This window comes from Schistocerca nitens, chromosome 3 (genome assembly GCF_023898315.1).
Source record: "Schistocerca nitens isolate TAMUIC-IGC-003100 chromosome 3, iqSchNite1.1, whole genome shotgun sequence".
Lineage (NCBI taxonomy): Eukaryota > Metazoa > Arthropoda > Insecta > Orthoptera > Acrididae > Schistocerca > Schistocerca nitens.
The window spans coordinates 67,525,107-67,545,880 of record NC_064616.1 but is presented as its reverse complement, the minus strand read 5'-3'; the positions used below and the strand labels follow the sequence as shown (position 1 = coordinate 67,545,880).

The following is a 20,774-nucleotide window of genomic DNA, read 5'->3' as shown; positions in this document are numbered from 1 at the left end:
GGCCAGCGCTATTGATGTTATAACATAGTTATTAGTGATACAAGTGTAATTTTAAAATAAAAAAAATTCAGATGTTAAATGTATATCACTTACAGATTGTTTTTATAAATTTTTGTTACTGTGCACATAAATAATGTTGCAAGTAGAGCTTACTAGCTTCAAAAGTTTTTGGCCAAAAAATAAAATGGGGACTGAAACTTTTAAAGTGAGGATAAATGGACAAAACAATTTTTTGTCTGAATAGTTTTAATATTCTTTATACATAAATGTTTTAACATTAAAAAATAGTTTTACTTATGGTTTGACAAGGCACACATTTGTGTGGGATTAAAAACTTCTCAGTACAATGCCTTTAAACTTCTCAGGTATACAAAATGTACAATTTTTATTTTTAAACACACACACACACACACACACACACACACACACACACACACACACACACAAATATATGGAAAAGAACAGCAATGGCTTTGGAGATCAGGAAATGTACTGGCTTCCTTACATTCACTGTAGAAGGCTTATAACATTACAAATGGACATCCAGTATCATGTACAATTTCTTACAGTCATACAAAATTCGCATTGCATAAAAGTAACAATTCTGTAACATTTTATCTTTTAACTGGCATTCATGAAGAAACACATGGAAATAGGAGAAGAAAAGTACTCCGTTTATCTTAGGATTCTGCAAGGAGCTGTAATGTTTTCTTAATGAATGAACAGGAGTAATCATGATGAATGGGGCTGTAATAACCAAAGGATGATTACAGTGACAAATGAAATTGGTAAAAACAAATATTTTAAACACAAAATACAATGATAATGAAAAAGTTAAATGAAATTTTGCAACAGGAATTATTTGCTCAGTACTCTACAAAATGAATAACTTATGTAAGTGTAATTTTGTGTCTCTCTTCTTCTAAAGGGGCAAATTATTTACAAAAAAGGTAAAAGACTAACTGAATAACAGTAAAGCCCTTCATACTTTATCCGAAAGAGAAATAATTAAAAAGTTATTATTAATTAGTTATTACAACTCCTTTTTCTTTGCATGTATTCATATTAGCAATGTTGTCAGAAAAAACCCTTCCTCAGAACAAAATTAGTATTCAAGTAATAGTCCAAACTTATCATGAAAAAGTAAGATAAATTCCTTGTAAAAAAACTGACTGACTAATCTTACACAATTTTTGTTCAGTTTGTAAAAATTTTGTGCACCAATCTTGAATGGAAAAATATTTACTATATCTTTCTGGTATAACTGTAAAGGCAAAGGAAAGGGGCTGAAAAATGGGGATAATACCTAATGGAGGAATTTGTAAATTCCCTGAACACACAAAACCAATATGTTCCAGACCTGACTTTATCAGCATATGTGAATGAAGATTGTCATAATGGAAAAGAACAAAAAATAAAATAGCTCTCCAGTAATTGTTGAAAGAATTAATATTGGAAATGTGCTCAAAGTTTACTATAATATGGTACTTTCTCCCTTATTCAGTAAACAAAATTAGCTTTGCCTTGAAATGTATCACCCAAGTCAGTTTTAAATATAAGCTCTAGTTTTGACAAATGAGAAGAAAAAATGTTTCAAACATATACCGAAAAATTAATTTCTTGAGGCTCACATAGTGCAGGTAATTATGCTGCAAATAAAGCTGACCCAGTTTCTTCATGCATTATCCAAAAACAATTCCTTCACTGGAATAATAAAAATATGTGACTATGCTCACCACAAGTGTTTTACAGCTTCCTGGTCCTGCCAGGATACATATTTGACTTAAAAAGCACTGTCACTGGATATGTATCACACACATTTCATGACAAATTTTCAATTAACACAACATAAAGGCCATACCAGGTGAATGAGTCATGTTTCTCTATGTCATTCCTCTTGTATATGTATATCAGGAAAAACAATCAACTATTGTTGAATTTGGGCAGTTCACATAAGGAGGAAATGACACTTTGTGTCAAGGTTGATTTATCTTTCCATTTTCAGGAAAAGTAAATGAGGCACTTTATAAGACAAGCCAATACTTTTTGGCTGAAAAGAGTAGGGGCCCACTGCTATAAATGAGGATTGGCACTTCCTTGTACAAGTTCTCCAGGAACAGTGGAGTTCTGGAATGAAAGGGGTCTCCCTTGATGCTCTTGTAACAGCAGCCTATGAGCTGCACGATCCATTTCTTCTTGCGTCATATTGAGTGCTTCTTGCATTTCTCGTGATGTGTAACGCACAAAGTCAGGATCACAGTACTTTCCAAGTCCTTGCTCAACCAGCACCTATTACAAATCACAAATAAGGATCACATCAAATACTGCATCTTCTAATTTTCATACATTAAATTATTTAACAAAATAGAAGAGAATTAAAACTGCAAGTGTAGAGCAGTATCACTCATCCTCTTCAGTTCATGACAAATGTACCTTGTTTCATGTGTAAATAAGCACAAAGACATAAACAATGGCCAAGTGCAATTAAAATATGAACAGGAATCACTTAAGTGGTTGATCTGCAGATACGTATTCACAAAAGAAATATATTATTTTTGTAGAGCAGATGAAATGGTCCACTTCAAAGCAAGATATCATGAACATGACACATGGAATAATAAAACAACTAACTGAAGCATATGGTAACCAGTAGTTATAGGAATGGATACTGTCAAAGATTTGACCCAGGGTCAGTTCAAGAACATTTTTCCACACAAGCAACATAGTATTTGGTGCCCATTGTCCCTCAGGCATTTGGTGCCTACCCCCATCCTAAGACATTAGTTGCCTTTCCTCTGGCTCTTTGTGAAACACATGAAAATAAAACTAAATTAGTGATCTTGGAAATGTTTTAAATTAGAATAAGCAATACATATACATTCCTTAGAAAAAGATATACATTTCAAAATTTTATGCTAGTGCTAAATATTGAAAGAAGAAGCCATTCATTTACATTAAAGGTAAGATCTGGGGCTGGGTCAACAACATTTTTCCACACACTTCTCATTTGCCCCCCTCCCCTCCCTCACCGGCACAACCCCCTTCCAGATCTTTTCCCTCTTTTGCTTTCATACATATCAGCTTTTGCTAATTGTGGTATCACCTTTATACAGATCATGAGCTTGGGTGTTCCTCCCAGCTTGATGTCCCAATCAGCTGCTACTAATTGATACATAGTGAATAGAAAGCTTCAGCTTTGGCACATTTGGCGTCCCACATGACCATTGCTAACTGTGACACATCCTGTATAGAAATCTAACAGTTGTGGCACCTCTGGCACCCCTCTCAGCTTAGCACCCCAATGGCAGTTTGTGTTTCTTGGGTCTTAAACCTGCACTGATAATGTCTGAGATCTTTGAAATCTTTTCTTTTGATGAAAGCAGAAAGAACTAGACCTATTGTATTTTTCTAGCTTTGATAACAATGAATTAACTATTAACCTGAATAGATTGAATGCGAATATAAAATTTCTGTTATTCATTTTGTTTGATAATTATCTTTTTACAAATTATTTCCCTTTCCATCATAAAATGTAGGCAAAAATACAAAAAATATCATTTAAATTTATACTGATGTGTTAAACATAAGACACTGTTTAACTGCATAAACTGTACATTATATGTGAAGAGGACTCACTAATAAGTAGTTAAATTGTATAAAATTATAAATGAAAGTAGTTGAAAACTGATAAACATGATCAAAGTTTTTAGGTATGCAACTGAAGAAGATAATACACATTTGTGTGACATGAAAGAGAAATGTTCTATTAATAAAGTCATGTATAATTTCTACAGTTATTCAGTGTACATGGTGTAGTATTTCCCTTGTGTAAAAACATTGTATTGGAAATTTTCTAGCCTTCCAGCTCAAAAAAGCTTTTGGAACAGAATATGAATTGATTGGCTTCATAGTATCATTTTCAATGGCTAAAAGTTAACATTCTGCACAATTATTCTTGAGGGAATTATATCTTTATACTTTTCCCTGTATTGTTGAAGTTGATAGATTGCTACCCACCATAATGATGACACTTTAGCTATCGACCAAAGCTTTCTTCAAGCTAAATGTGTAACAGTCTTTTCACTGTGCCTATCTGCAACTCAATGTGCCATCTCTACAGTGAGTAGTAATCATCTTTTCCCTTATATTGTTGATATTCCAACCTGGAGTTTCCATTGTTTTGTCAACTTCAGTTTTGAAAAACTTCTTTCACTCGGACCAATGAGTGACAAAATTTAATTAGATGAGGATCTAACTGAGAAGTTTACATTTCAATTACATTTATATCAACAAAGTCAATATCTGATATTGAAATCAGAGACTGCTCATAACTACACATTTGTAATTATCTTGCAAACAGCTCATTTGTGGACCCATGTCAACTACAACATTTCTGCTTCTACTACTGAATACTTTCACTCATCTCAATTTTTGCTACTATTTCTGGTTTATGATGTATACATATTTCACACTTGGGATTCTCTGGCATCTCTTTCAGCTTGGTGCTCCAACTGGCCGTTTGTCTTACTTTGGTCTTAAACTGGCCCTGATTTGGTGTTAATAGTATACTGACAGTGATAATAGTAATAGGGATAAAAGGTTCATTGAAAACGAAATTTGATGAATTTATACCCAGAAGAAAATCTTTAGATCAATTGATGATAAAAAAAGGAAACCAGAAACATATCAGAAGGAACATCCCCAAGCTGAAGAAGCACTTCTAGTACAGAGAGGGGGGCATGGGGATAATAAAATTTAAAAAAATATCAAAACACAAACAGCAGTCTTATGCTAGAAATACCAAAAATTTCAGTTGCTTATTTGGGACCTTTTCCTTCACTGAGCACCATAGCAAAAGACATTATATCAATTTGCTTGGCATTCTTGTTTTCTCACAAACTCAAAATTCTGAAGCTCTAACTGGGAATAAGATTGCTTCAATGCAGGACTCAGGTCCCCACAGTTCATCTATGCATGTAACATTAATTGGGAGAACATGATGACCCAATCCTGTCTATATTTCATGAAATTTTTAGGCCTATAATATCACCATTTGGTGTTCTTATATTGGTTGTTATCTAAATTAATATCAAGTAGCCTGAGGAACTGGAATATAAGAATAGGAAAATTGAAGCAAAAATAGTACATTCTGTTTATAACTATTTCTTTCCAAAATGGAAGTAAGCTCTGTAAATGCCAGACACAAATTTACAGGAGAGAGGACCTGACCATTAGATAAAAGTAAGAAGTCACAAAAATGGTCTGTTATCTGACAAAAGCTTTATATTCAGATAATCACTTCTACTTCTTTACAAACTACAGATGTCTGGATAAGGAAAGTACACTAAGGGGGTCAACTCATATTTGACAGAAAGCAATTATAGAGAAATTGTAATATCAAATGAAAACATCTTCAACTTTTGTAGTCATGTTATTCTCAGTTGTATGTACTATTACAGTATGTTGACAATTTTTTTAAAGATGCTTTCCACAGAATAAAGGTGAAACATGTATGTCACAAAAATTGTGTTTCATTCAGTTGTAATTATGCAGTCCAAAAGTAAAAATTATCAGCATACCATAATCAAATGAAAACAATTATTTCTCTGACTAGGAAAGAATTTTTTGAAGACTTTCACAACATTTGTGTCTGCATCTGTTCTGTTCCATGGAGAAAATGTACCATTAAATAATGATGTTCGGTCTTGGTTATTTTTAGATGATTCCTTAATTCCAACTGATATCTATGCTCCAGAAAAAAAATTCTGGACAGCACAAAATTAATTTAGAAAAGCTCACATCCTGGTTAAAACTAAATGGGAAAAAATCATCATCATGAAGTCCCAGATGATGCAATTCAGAGCTGTATCATTAGAAATGAGTGACACAAAAATAATTTGCAATGATCAGGAGACAGATGAAGTAACTGAAAATTTTTACACCTAAATCAAAACAAAATTTTTATTCAAAAGGCAGAAATGGATAACTAAAAAATTACATTCAATAACATAATGTTTGCAATGTGTGTTTGAGGGTTTTATTTATTTTTATCACATAATTCCCAGATGCCATTTAACTAGCATCAAAACAGTATTGTAGGAAAAGAAAATCAAAGAAAGAAAGGATTGCTGCAGCGAAAAAATATGAGTTCCCATGCACCATTAAAAACAATTCGCAGATGTTGCAGTGTACTGAGCAGAGATAGGAATGTGTTTTTAACATTGAGCTTGATTGCTCTACAGTCGTGTAATGGAGAACTGTTATTCTTTTATCAAGGGCATTTACAGAGAGCAATGTTAAAACTTTGAATATTAAATTTGTGTATTTATATGTTGATATAAAATGTATAAATGTTGTTTTGGTAGTTGTATCACACTATTACCTGGTGAAACAACATTAAAATCTTTACAAGCTGAGCACTTTTTTCAGAAGTACTTATGTTTAGGCCTAATTATAAACTTGACATTCCCTGTGTATAAGGAAATAAATAATACTATAACTCTATATTAAGAGATGAATAAATCCCATTTCAAATTTTTGTCAGATCAAAATGAACACTGATTGCATTTAATTGTTATGCTACTGTAACAATATAGCAATTCACCAAAGAGTACCAAAAATAATTAAAAAGGGTATATTCAACATCACACAAGGGCACAGTGGAATTTTTGTGTTTCTGTACAGAAAAATATAGCTGATTTAATACCAGCCACACTCATAATGATAAAATATTGCAGAGATTTTGGACGAAATTTTTCCCCAGTGACTCGAATATTTTACACATCACTCACCAATAGTCAATCACTATTGTATATATTAAATTGCTATTTACAGCTGACTAGAGTTATAGACATGCTCTCTGTGTTATAGAACAATGGCTGATATCAAACCAAATTTGCTCCATTAGCATAACTGGCTTTGTAGACACATCAAACAAAGTTTTGCATCACCCCGGTTCCCAGAACTCTTGAAGACAGATGTTGACTGTGGATATTTTATCACAGACACAGTCCCTTTTACTGTTCAGAGATGTCACTAAACCTGCCCAAAGATGTAAACAACCATGCATGAGCAGCGCCTATTAGACGGAAGGGGTCAGATAGCCAAACAGTTCCAGTCATTCCACCGGGAAGAAGGTACACGGCTCATGTTGTCTGTACTTCAACCATACCTAGACAATCAATACAGTGGTTCGATCACATCCACATTGTTACTTTGTGCTAGTAAGGGCTCCCAACAAGGGAAGTGTCCAGGCATCTCGGGGAGAACCAAAGTGATGTTGTTCGGACATGGAGGAGATACAGAGAAACAGGAACTGTCGATGACATGCCTCGCTCAGGCCACCCAAGGGCTACTACTGCAGTGGATGACTGTTACCTATTGATTATGGCTTGGAGGAACTCTGATAGCAACACCACCGTGTTGAATAATGATTTTCATGCAGCCATAGGACATCACATTACGACTCAAACTGTGTGCAATAGGCTGCATGATGCACAACTTCACTCCCAACGTCCATGGTGAGGTCCATTTTTGCAACCACGACACCATGCAGCATGATACAGATGGGCCCAACAACATGCCAAATGGACTGCTCAGGATTCTAATCATGTTCACTTCACTAATGAGTGTCGCATATGCCTTCAACCAGACAACTGTCGGAGACGTGTTTGGAGGAAACCCGGTCAGGCTGAGTGCCTTAGACACATTGTCCAGTGAGTGCAGCAAGCTGGAGGTTCCCTGCTGTTTTGGTGTGGCATTATGTGGGGCCAGCATATGCCGCTATTGGTCATGAAAGGCGTGTAATGGCTGTGCGATATGTGAATGCCATCCTCTGACCGATAGTGCAACAATATCAGCAGCATATTGGCGAGGCATTTGTCTTCATTGATGACACTTCACAACCCGATTGTTCACATCTTGTGAATGACTTCCTTCAGGATAATGACATCACTTGACTAGAGTGGTCAGCATGTTCTCCAGATATGAACCCTACTGAATTTGCCTGGGATAGATTGAAAAGGGCTGTTGATGGACAATGTGACCCACCAACCACTCTGAGGAAGCTATGCCAAATTACCGTTGAGGAGTGGGACAATCTGGACCAACAGTGCCTTGATGAACTTGTGGATAGTATGCCATGACAAATACAGGCATGCATCAATGCAAGAGGATGTGCTACTGGGTATTAGAGGTACCAGTGTGTACAGCAATCTGGACCACCACCTCTGAAGGTCTCACTGCATGGTGGTACAACATGTAATGTGTGGTTTTCATGAGCAATAAAAAGGGTGGAATTGATGTTTATGTTGATCTCTATTCCAATTTTCTGTACAGGCTCTAGAACTCTTGGAACCAAGGTGATGCAAAACATTTTTTGGTGTGTGTATTAGAAACTCATTTTGAAGATAAAGTCACAAACAACATGAAGGCATTGCCATATTCATAAAAAAAAATTGAACAGAATATAATAGTTTTGAGCAGTTATATTATTTAAATAAAAATAATAATTTGGAGAAAATAACCATTCTACCTCATCACAGAAGAGTCAAACCCACAAGAAAGTTGTAACACAAATGAGTGGATGATGGCTATTATGTGGTAACATCCATAAACAAAGCAAAGGCAAGATGGTTATAAGAAATGTAACAAATCAACTGACTCTTGAACATAACACAACTCTGATTCAAAATAGCTACATACGGAATAAGCCATGAGATATTCCAGATATATTCAATAATTATTGTAAGAATATTGTAAAGAATTTCTATAAGGCATCAACAAGCACACAATATAGAAAGTAAAATAAAATGTTTCTTAATCTCCAAACTCTTTTGTGAAACCAATGGGGATAAAATCATATTAAATACAAAGAGTCTAAAAAACAAAATCATCAAGTGGAATTTATGGCATGTCTAATTTTATCACAAAGAACTGCATAAATAAAATAGCTATCGAAAATTTAAATTTATCTCTGATGAGTGTTACATTTCCAACTGTCTGAAGGTGAAGAAAATTTAAAAAGACCTCTGGCAAGGAACTAAATTGTCTCTTAAAATTAACATTAAAAGGAAGGTCAGTGTTGGTCATAATATTGATGTTTTATTGATAGCATAATCGATTTTCAATCACATAGTGATCATCTTCGGTGCTGTACACATTAATCTCAGACACTGGTATCAAGTTATCAACAACCAAAACTGAGAAGCGATCACAAGAGTTGTTGTAATCACTTTTCAGTTTTGGTTATTGATAACTTGATACCAGTGTCTGAGTTTAATGTGTACAGCACCGAAGATGATCACTATGTGATCGAAAATTGATTCTGCTATCAATAAAACATCAATATTACGAGCAACACTGACCCTCCTTTTAATTTAACTTATATGGTCAATGTGCACACAGCACTCCATGGAGTCGCCAATCAATAAATTGTCTCCGATGCTCAGCATGGGTCCAGGAAGAATAAATCTGGAACTGTGAAATACACTCCTGGAAATGGAAAAAAGAACACATTGACACCGGTGTGTCAGACCCACCATACTTGCTCCGGACACTGCGAGAGGGCTGTACAAGCAATGATCACACGCACGGCACAGCAGACACACCAGGAACCGCGGTGTTGGCCGTCGAATGGCGCTAGCTGCGCAGCATTTGTGCACCGCCGCCGTCAGTGTCAGCCAGTTTGCCGTAGCATATGGAGCTCCATCGCAGTCTTTAACACTGGTAGCATGCCGCGACAGCGTGGACGTGAACCGTATGTGCAGTTGATGGACTTTGAGCGAGGGCGTATAGTGGGCATGCGGGAGGCCGGGTGGACGTATCGCCGAATTGCTCAACACGTGGGGCGTGAGGTCTCCACAGTACATCGATGTTGTCGCCAGTGGTCGGCGGAAGGTGCACGTGCCCGTCGACCTGGGACCGGACCGCAGCGACGCACGGATGCACGCCAAGACCGTAGGATCCTACGCAGTGCCGTAGGGGACCGCACCGCCACTTCCCAGCAAATTAGGGACACTGTTGCTCCTGGGGTATCGGCGAGGACCATTCGCAACCGTCTCCATGAAGCTGGGATACGGTCCCACACACCGTTAGGCCGTCTTCCGCTCACGCCCCAACATCGTGCAGCCCGCCTCCAGTGGTGTCGCGACAGGCGTGAATGGAGGGACGAATGGAGACGTGTCGTCTTCAGCGATGAGAGTCGCTTCTGCCTTGGTGCCAATGATGGTCGTATGCGTGTTTGGCGCCGTGCAGGTGAGCGCCACAATCAGGACTGCATACGACCGAGGCACACAGGGCCAACACCCGGCATCATGGTGTGGGGAGCGATCTCCTACACTGGCCGTACACCACTGGTGATCGTCGAGGGGACACTGAATAGAGCACGGTACATCCAAACCGTCATCGAACCCATCGTTCTACCATTCCTAGACCGGCAAGGGAACTTGCTGTTCCAACAGGACAATGCACATCCGCATGTATCCCGTGCCACCCAACGTGCTCTAGAAGGTGTAAGTCAACTACCCTGGCCAGCAAGATCTCCGAATCTGTCCCCCATTGAGCATGTTTGGGACTGGATGAAGCGCCGTCTCACGCGGTCTGCACGTCCAGCACGAACGCTGGTCCAACTGAGGCACCAGGTGGAAATGGCATGGCAAGCCGTTCCACAGGATTACATCCAGCATCTCTACGATCGTCTCCATGGGAGAATAGCAGCCTGCATTGCTGCGAAAGGTGGATATACACTGTACTAGTGCTGACATTGTGCATGCTCTGTTGCCTGTGTCTATGTGCCTGTGGTTCTGTCAGTGTGATCATGTGATGTATCTGACCCCAGGAATGTGTCAATAAAGTTTCCCCTTCCTGGGACAATGAATTCACGGTGTTCTTATTTCAATTTCCAGGAGTGTATGATAATCCAGTTGAATATTGGGTAGTAATATTGATTGTTTGCATGCTTCAGGATCATGTATGCAATGCAGAAGTGTGCTCAAAAGATGGATGAAAAGACACAAAACTGGAAATTTAGTAAGCTGTATATGAAGAACATCAAGGACTGATGTAAGATAAGCAGTCCATTTACTTGATAGAACACATGGAAATAGGTGTGCCAGCCAGACAAAAGAAAGGTACGACAGATTGCACTGTCTGCAAATATCTAACCCTTGTGTTCTGAAATGCAAATTAAAGTCTGTCTGAAACACACTGTGCTAGGATGACCTGCTTATTGACTTACCAGGAAACAGTCAATACATTCTGCGGAAATAAGCTACTTTTAAATGCAAAGTCTGATCAAAAGAAGTGTGTTAAAAAACATTGCTCAACATATTCTGCATCAGCCAATGATGAATATAGACTCATCAACATAAACCTTCAACATAAAAGATGGAATGACCATTTCTACAGACAGCCAAGGAAAATATTTCAATAAGTTACATGCCACATCAAGTGATGACACAACTCCAAGTCATGAACACATTTTGAGTTTCCCAAAGTTGATGAGCCATTACTGCTGGAATAAATCCTCAAAAGAATATCTGCACCTCAACATCAACCTCTGCAGAATGTATTGACTGTTTACCCAAAAGTTACCTGGTAAATCAACAAGCAGGTCATCCTATCACAGTGTGTTTCAGACAGAATTTAATTTGCATTTCAGAACACGAGAGTTAGATACTTGCAGACAGTGCAATCTGTTGTTCAACAAAATGTTTGAAGCTTCAGACAAAACAGAACTGCACAACCTTGAACTTGTTAGTCAGTTGCATCATGCAAAAGGAGACCAGTTCTAAAAAATGATATGAAAATGGCTAAAAGGAACAACAATACCCATGTTATGTGAGTAGACCTACAACAGGTTGTACTTTGTCTTTCACTGACACATTCCATAGTATTCTACCAGAGACAACTGCCATCATATAATTTCATGGTTCATGATGTTGGTACTAGAAACACTACATTAGTGGGCTGGCTCCACTACAAGGAGAGATTCAGCTAAAATAGTTTCCCGTCTGCTTAAATTTGTGACAAACAATTACAATATGCTTGAAGAAGGTATGAAATGCAAACTGATTTTACGCTCTGACCACTGTGTCAGACAGAACAATAACTGGAGAGTTTTAGTGTTTTATTTCTATCTGGTCCGAGTCAATAACTTTGCAGAAATACATCAGAAGGTTTTATGTTCAGGTCACAGTTTCCTAACTTGTGACAAGGACTTCACAATGATCAAGAAAGTGTCAAAAGGTATGGCTCAATCAGAATGGAAGCATGTCATTGCTGAGGTCTTCGTTGATCCTTCAGAACTGACAATTCAGGATATGATGATGAAGTCTTCAAGGACATAGGACCTACTGAGTTGGTTTTGAAAAAGCCATCTGCTTTGAAAATTACTGATAAACTCTGACTGAAGCTGTGTAGTTTCAATCCTTAAAGCATAAGCGTGTGTCGTAGTTGTAATGTGCTTCGCCCATGGGAAAGACACTGTATTCTAAAACATGGTTGCAAACATCAATTAAAAAAATTTTCTGTTGCTTTCTGGTTTTCAGTTGCTTAACAATGGGGTGCTGAAACTTCATATGGAGAAAAAAAGGGATCTATTGGACATGAAATATAGGGAGGCAAAATACAGGCATTTTTACAAAAACCTGCAGTGGGACATCTGAGGTTAATGTGCGAGATTTGTGTCTCAACTTAATAAAAATTCATGTTCTGTTTCCTTTTTAAGATGAAAGTAATCAGTTCACAACAAATATTATATTGTATCTTGTTATAATTTTCTTTCTTGCAACTTTTGGATTCTAAACAACCTTATCATTACAGCAGAATACAGAGTGATCTGGAATAATGCTGTATATCCATTGTTGTACAATGTTTTATCATTTTAATACTTACTTATTTTTTTAAAAAAGAAAACTATGCTTAGCACAATTTTTAAAAACACAGCCAACTACTTTCAACAGTCTGTATGGACAAACAATACAGTCTGCCATTACATTATTATTTTGCAATAATTCTCTGGAATTAACAGTTTTTGTTGATGTCCTAAAAACTGCAGAATGTGCCATACAGCATTATTTGTGCACATGCTTCAGTTATACACTGTTGTCATATCATAATATAAATTACACCACCAATGTATAAAAAGTGTGTTTGGTAGTGTACTCATTCACATTAAAACTATAATCTGAATTAATGTTCTGAAAAGATTCCTGCTACGCAGAGGTTACTGAATGGATGATCAATGTCTGATGATGCAATTTATATCCAGTGAATAATTCACGGTTTTATCACCTGACGAAAACAATTTTATGTTTCACTTAACTTAGTGCTGTGAATACTTTTATGAACCTGATGATTGGGCAATTAAAACTGCGTGTGTAAATATGGTATTTTACCAGTAGCTCAAGGTGATAATAAGAAATATTTTTAATGTCATTTTTTAGCCACAAAACTTGCTACAAACTATGAAGTTAATTTGTGGTTTAACAGCTGTGGTACTAGTATTAAATAGGTTACATTTAAATAAAGTACAGGCATTCACAGAAAGAACTCTGTATTGTGTTTCAAACTGTATGGTTATCAAAAAGGTTGTGACTGACACCAATGTTATGAAGCTTTAACTTACCCTGCCAACAAGACTCTCAGCTGACCCAACAACTTCAGGAAAGTTTGGCCTGCGATCAGCTGGACTACCAGGAAGGGAATGCGACAGTCTTTCTGTACCAAGACTCCCATTTGAATCTCCCACCCTTGACACTATAGAAAAGAACAGAATTACTAAACAGAAAAGTGTTTACTGACAATGAAATCTTCACTGAAAACATACAAGATGAATAATGTTACCACATCATAACATTGCCATGTTAACTTATCATGCGTCACAAACTGAAAACAGCATGCACGAAAGTGTGCCCACACATATTAAATATTTGCAGTATCTACTGAACGGTGAAGTAGTTATTTAGTCATGCAAATATCAAAAGAAAATTTTATATATTAATAACGTTCATGAACTGTTCATTAAGCTTATTCTAAAATGAAAATTAAAGATGTCACAGGAACAAAAAGGAAGTTGTTCATTGGGGCTAACCTCGGCCATGGAAAGATGCTCTATGTGTGGGAGGAGAGTGCCTTCCATGGTTTACAGCAAACATCACTGTGTTAGGCATGAAGCCTGCTACAGCTACTGCCATAGCCTGTGCTTGAGCCAGTTTAAGACCACTTGCAATGCGTGAAAAGCTGGATGATGTGTCCCGTCCCATGCATCCCAGACGAACACGCCGGGGAGGTGGCGTTGGGGGAGTGATCTCAGTGCTGTATTCATCGCGTAAGCTGCAAGGGATCAGGATATGTGTTAGTAGTTAAGTTAAGTAACTGGAATTCCATTTGTTAACAGTCAGAAGGCAGCTGGTAAAAAACCATTATCAATCCCCCCCCACCCCCAAATCTCTCTCTCTCTCTCTCTCTCTCTCTCTCTCTCTCTCTCTGTGTGTGTGTGTGTGTGTGTGTGTGTGTGTGTGTCCCTTTTTATCATCCAGAATATCTCCTCCTCTTCCCTCTCTCTCTGCTGCTTTTTCATGCAGATACATGCTCACACACTGTGGTGGTGTTACAGCTGCAGCTGAAAAGATAAATAGGAATCTGCTTACCATAGCTGTTGGGTTGTATAAACTGGCCATAGCCAGGTTTGCTGAAATTTTACAAATATAATTTACAAATGTCAAACTCATTTGTTTACTTAAAAAAAGATTAAGGAAGCAAAATAAAATTCTAATTTAATACATCTGATGTTGATTTTTACAACTATTATGTAATGAAACAAAACATGTTTTGAAACAAGGTGCTGCTGAACTTACCCAATGACCCGATACGGGCTATAAGATTGGTCTGTTGGATCACCATTTGACACAGTCAAAGAATGTAGAGGAATTGACTCTTCACCCTTTGGTACAACTGCATCTTGTGTTCCTGTTGAACTGAACAGCAAGAAAGCAAAACATGTCTTAAAGTTGTGTTTGTAAAGGATGAGCTTTTTTCAAGCAACAGAGAAGAGCTTTAATTATGTATTGTTTATGACAATATAGATTAATATATGATTTTTCTTAACACTATTTGTAGATATCATAACAAGTTGGTACAATAATGATCACTGTAATAATGCTGATTGTCATATACATGATTCTAAAGCAGCAAGTGAAGAACAACCACTTGTATAAAGTTTAAAAAAGTTTACATTTGTTTTAAATTAATTTATTTTTATTCTTACTGGTACACAGTCTACATGCAGAGCTATATAATAAGTGTAAACATAAACACCACTCATGGAGTAGACCTTAGGCCTGTTACAACCTGTGGCCTGCTGCCTGTATGGCGGTACGAGGAGAGATCGATGATTATGGCACATGTGATCAGCATATCACAGATCCCTCAAGTTGTTATCGCCAGTAGATGAATCCTGATGAAGCTGCTGCTTCTTTATTCAAGCAGATCCTTATTTGGTCTCACAAGGTCTGAGTAGACTCTGCACCAGACCACCCTACCTCAGAAAAAATCTGTTGTGGTGCTAGGAATTGCACCCGAGTCCTTCTGCACTGAAGGCAACAATGCAGTGTGAACAGAGACACAGAACGTTTATCAGTCATGAATAACAGCTTGCCTTAATTTGGGATAAATGAAAACACATGAGAGGAGGAAAAATGTTGTAGCTTTTGAACACAGAATTAGTTGAAATATGATATGAAGTGAGGAAAAACACATAAGCTCAATAGAAAATGGCTAAGAATGTGAGAAAAGGCAGCAAGTGCAAGTATATTGGTTGTAATATTAATGATGTTCATGGGAATGGTGTTGGTGGTAATGCTGAACAATTGGAAAGGTTTTGCACCAGTGGTAGTTACATGGGTAGTAACTAGAAAGAGATAATGGTGATATGCAATACTGATGTTGTAATGACTGAGTAAGTGATCGAACAATAACGCTAACCTTGCAAAAAATTTTGAGTATGGATAACATCATTTCTGGATGAAATGAAAGCCATGTGTTTTAGTCTGGAACAGTGCAATGTGACAAAAGTGTGGCATATCACAGTGAGATGCAGTATTTTTTTTTTTTTTATTTTTAGGAAGAAAAGGCAAGGCATTCTTGGAAGCAGACTCATATGTAAAATGCAAAGTATAATTACTAATTATGAAGGGGCTGTTGTGGTGATTGACATATTTTTTAAGAAATTCTGTACCATGTAACATGTACATACTGTGAAAATAATACAATCTGTCAGACTGAGAAGATAACAATTGAAATGCTGGTACTGCTGTTTATTATTAGAGTAAGATTACAACTGAATGAAACTTGATTCAGTATATATATGACACATGAGTGACTTAGCACTTGCAATTATTTTCTCTAGGTGACAAGTATTACATGATTACAATCTTCGTATCCTGCAATATCTAAGTTTCAAAAATTTATCATGCATCAAAATGCAGTGGTTTTATGTCATGTCTTCACAAGCTTGTACTGGGGACACAGAATCAAAATGTGTGACTATAGAGATAGAATGTGTAATTCTAGCACAGGAACATACCATTGCTGATAAAAATTTTTGTTAAAAATGGTTGGAGATGCTTGTGCATCAAAGACAATTTAAAAAGCTGAATTCGTCTAGCCGTCTGCCTGTCTAGTTATTATTTTGAATTCTAAAATGGATAGCTATGCGTGTTAAAGCTCCACTTGTGGTAGGGGAGGGAGGAGTGTACTGGCCCCAGACTGAACCCAACCCAGCAGGTTACCAATGGAGGTCGGTGTGCCGGGAGGCCTGGATGTGGTTTTTAGGCAGTTTCCCCACATCCCATTAGGTGCTCAAGATCCACTTCAATTGCATGATTTGCAAACATTTAGAAAAGTTTTGCTCACTTTCACATGAATAACACTACATGCAGACAGTAGAGCAGGGCCGGCCAAATGCTGCACAGTGTGCAGACGTGCGGAAGTGCTGCACATGTGCGACAGCGAGCAACAGCGACATCTGTTATTAGACATGAGTCCTAAATGAACGGCAGCGGCTCCACTTCCCTGTGGTTCAAGCAAGAGAGCAACATATCCAGTCTTGTTTACCCCTGGTAACCTTAACAGAGAAGTACTGAGAAATGGCAAGTACTGTGAAAAAGCAAAGGACGGGAGATCTATGTTCTCAGTCGTTTAAAAATGGCTGGGAACTGCAATTCTTTTTTGTAGCCATTGGTGAAAACTCACAGCGTTTGCTGTGCCACCAAATAATAGGCATCCAGCGTAAGTTTCCAATTGAAAGACATTACAATACATATCACAAAGACGATGGTAGTGTACTCAACAGTGAAGAACGGCAAGCAAAATTAAATGACCTTCAGAAAATGGATGAGACACATCAACTCGATTTTACTGTACGTCAAAGTAACTGATACTTCTTGAACTAACTGATACTTCTTGAACGCTTAGTTTCTTGTGTTACATTTATGTCTGTTTTACTGTACGCTGTACAATGTACTGTTTTCAATTTTCCAGAATGACAACCACACTAAATCTTCACTGCGAGCAATTTTTAAAATCGCATTAAGAATTGCACAATCTGGGAAACCCTTTTCCGAAGGGGAGTTTGTGAAAGGGTGTCTGATTGATGCTGCAGAACTTGGGTGTCCCACGAACGTTAGCAGGTTTCAAGAAATCAATCTATCCAAACAAACAGTGACAAGACGTATCAGTGCTATGGCTGGCGATCTGCACAGGCAGCTAATAAATAAGGCTAAATACTTTGTTGTTTCTCTGTTGCGCTTGATGAAGCAACAGATCTTACAGATACAGCCCAGGTTGTGATATACATACAAGGTGTTGATAACGCACTTTGTGTAACAGAGAAGCGACATCTGTGCGTAGAAACATGCACTACATGAATGCTGACGGCTGCAGCATGCACGCTGTGACCCAGAAGTTGCACATGTGCAGGAGCACTGCACGCGTGCAGAATTTCTGGCCGGCCCTGCAGTAGAGGGTAACAGTTTGGTGACATGAAAGGAGTCTGACCACCCCTTAAATTAACCATACCAACTCTATTAATAACCATGCCAACCTTGTGCTCATATTGAACAAAAGCACAAGGAAAAGAAGAAGATAAAAGAATTAAACAGATGTTCACATGTCCATCCTCCCCAGTTTACTGCATATGAGCCAAACAAGTACATAAGAACTATGAACATTTTTTCTTTTAAGCTTTCAATTCTTTCCAGAGTTTCTTTCCCTTAGTTCTAAACATAATGGAAACTTTGTAAATGTGAAGACATCTAATGATAGCCGTATTTAATGTAACAACAAAAGTTGTGTGTTCAAGCATCAGTTATAATTAGTAAGAACTGCATGGCCATCATACTACACATATTGACAGGACTGAGCCCGTCATACATGTTTTCAGACTATATGAAGCATAAAGTTTTTAAATCATTTGTAAGTGAACTATAAATAAATAAATGGGAGGTATCTGTTTGACAGTAACCAAATTATATTCCTTTCCTATCTAGCTGAATGTAGTTGAACTTTTTAAGACTGGGGACAAAGCACGGGACCAAAGGGCAAAACTAAAAGTTATAAGATAGCATTGCTAAACAAAAGTGCAAAATATCACTGCAGTAGATAGCTGGCAGAAGAGATTACAACAGGCATTATCCTTTTTAAGGAAAAATACTTAAAAATTTATAAGCATCCCACTATCTGTCACCTTATGATAGTGAATTCAGGAAACTGTCTACCACTGTTGGCTAAATATAATGTTGTAAGTTGTAAAGATGTCAAAATAACATTCCTGTACATTATGCCAACTGAAATTTCATTGTTGTGTATATTTAAAAACAGTACACATTCACGAGATATCCATTCAGTGCTTATTTTCTATGGATGAATAGATAAATAGGTCCGATACATTTAAGCTACCAACACATGCCACAGTGAGCTATGATTAACCCCCCCCCCCCCCTTTCCTCTCTCCACCCCAATTGATATATGGTTCACATCAGCCATTTATATTACTGTTGGATGGAGTGTTTTTGATCACATGATCACAAGTAGTGCCTAAGATTCTGTGCACTGAGGAACTACAGTATCTTAGCAGTACCTGTAGATGCACTTTTTACATTTATCAAGATAGTGTTATAGATGAAAAATGTCTTACAGTACTACAACAATGGTGAAATGCCATTGCCGAGTAAAAACTGAAAGCATGCCAATATGGGGAGGGGGGGAGGGGGGAAGAAGAAGAAGAAGAAGAAGAAGAAGAAGAAGAAGAAAAGACTGAGAGACTGACATGGAGATAATATGGTACTTCACTATAGTCATACCTCTGAGGAACTGTGGCTTTCAAAGATTCAACTACTATAAGTACTATCAACTCTCAAAGTACAGGATGTCCGTGATTAAAGTTCCAGTTTCAAAATGCTGTAGAAAGAGAACCACAGCTCAGAAGAATATCAGATTTGAACAAGGGGGGAAATGTCATGGGGAAAAAAATTGACCAATAGCTTTAGTATATGCACACCAACAGATGCACAGAACATGTCTGTTTCTCAGTTTGCTTCTGAGACACCCAACATGACTGTCTCTGCTAAGGAGATGGAATACTGACTGTGCACCAGTAGCCCTACAGACGTTTTAGGCATGGAAGGGTGTGAAAAAAGGCATTTGTCCGATGTCTGCTAAAGGGGCTCGAGAAAATGATTACAAAATTCATAGAGATATGTTCTATTGAAGTTCAGTGTGGCAGAGGGAGGAAAGTAGTTGATCTCATGTCTGTCAAAGATGTAGTCACAGTGTTAGAGAAGGGTTCAAATAGTGTGTGCAAACATACAGTGCATTGGGAATTGCCCAAATGTCAAACATGTTTAGAAGGATGGTGCATAAAATCCTACAAAACATCTTGCATTGCTATCCACACAAAACCACCTGTGTTTAGGAGCTGCTTCCTGCTGACCTGCGAGAAAGACAAATGTTCAGTCAAAAATTTCTCGCCCATATGGAAGTGGAACAGATAAAGCTCATTTTCATCTCCAATGAGATGTCAATATGCAAAATTGTAGAATGTTGGCAACAGGAAACCCACACACACATCAACTAGTACCACATCATTCTGCAAAGATGACAGCATAATTTATTGTAGGGTCGCCACCCTCTGCCCCCCCCCCCCTTTTTTTTTTTTTTTTTTTTTTTTGAGGTGATGAGTCCTGTGGATCCTGTTACTTGTACTGTTAATGGTAAATGCTATGAGAATCTTGTGCACCAAGGTCATTCCAACCCTTCAATAGTGTGGATGTGTGGTAGTATCATTTTTCAGCAAAATGGCACCCCCATGCACACTGCACAGCCAGTGAAGTGGTTGCTACAGAGGGATTCTGGAAATGCTAGTATCATCAGCCATAGTTTCCTTACAGCCTGGTCATTCATATCACCTGATCTTAATCTGTGTAACTTCTGGCTGTGGGGTTATCTGAAAGATACTGTGTTCACTGTACCAGTTATGAGTGTAGCTGAATTGATGGCACACACATTCTGAATGTGACCCCCGAAACACACTGATCTATTGCGCAACATGCTGTTTCTTGATTTTTAACTTGTTGCAGAAAAATATACGTCTCGTGCCAGTCTCACGGCAGTAACAAACTGATGTCATTTTTCTTTTTGTGCAGTTTTTGGTCACAGGACAATTGATTTCATTTTGCTTGTTATGAGGTTTTTGGCCTCAGGACAATCAAAAACCA

General features: G+C 37.7%; 1 protein-coding gene across 1 annotated transcript in view; it reads right to left on the bottom strand.

The window, feature by feature from the left end:
* Positions 1-240: 240 nt before the first annotated feature.
* LOC126248026 (muscle calcium channel subunit alpha-1) overlaps positions 241-20,774 on the bottom strand; it is a 922,345-nt gene continuing 901,811 nt past the window's right edge. The window contains exons 39-42 of the mRNA XM_049948623.1: positions 14,859-14,978; positions 14,652-14,692; positions 13,628-13,758; positions 241-2,289 (exon numbers count right to left, since the gene is read on the bottom strand). Of these exons, the coding sequence (XP_049804580.1) occupies positions 2,074-2,289; positions 13,628-13,758; positions 14,652-14,692; positions 14,859-14,978 (508 nt within the window). The 3' untranslated portion in view covers positions 241-2,073. The remainder of the gene's footprint in view (positions 2,290-13,627; positions 13,759-14,651; positions 14,693-14,858; positions 14,979-20,774) is intronic.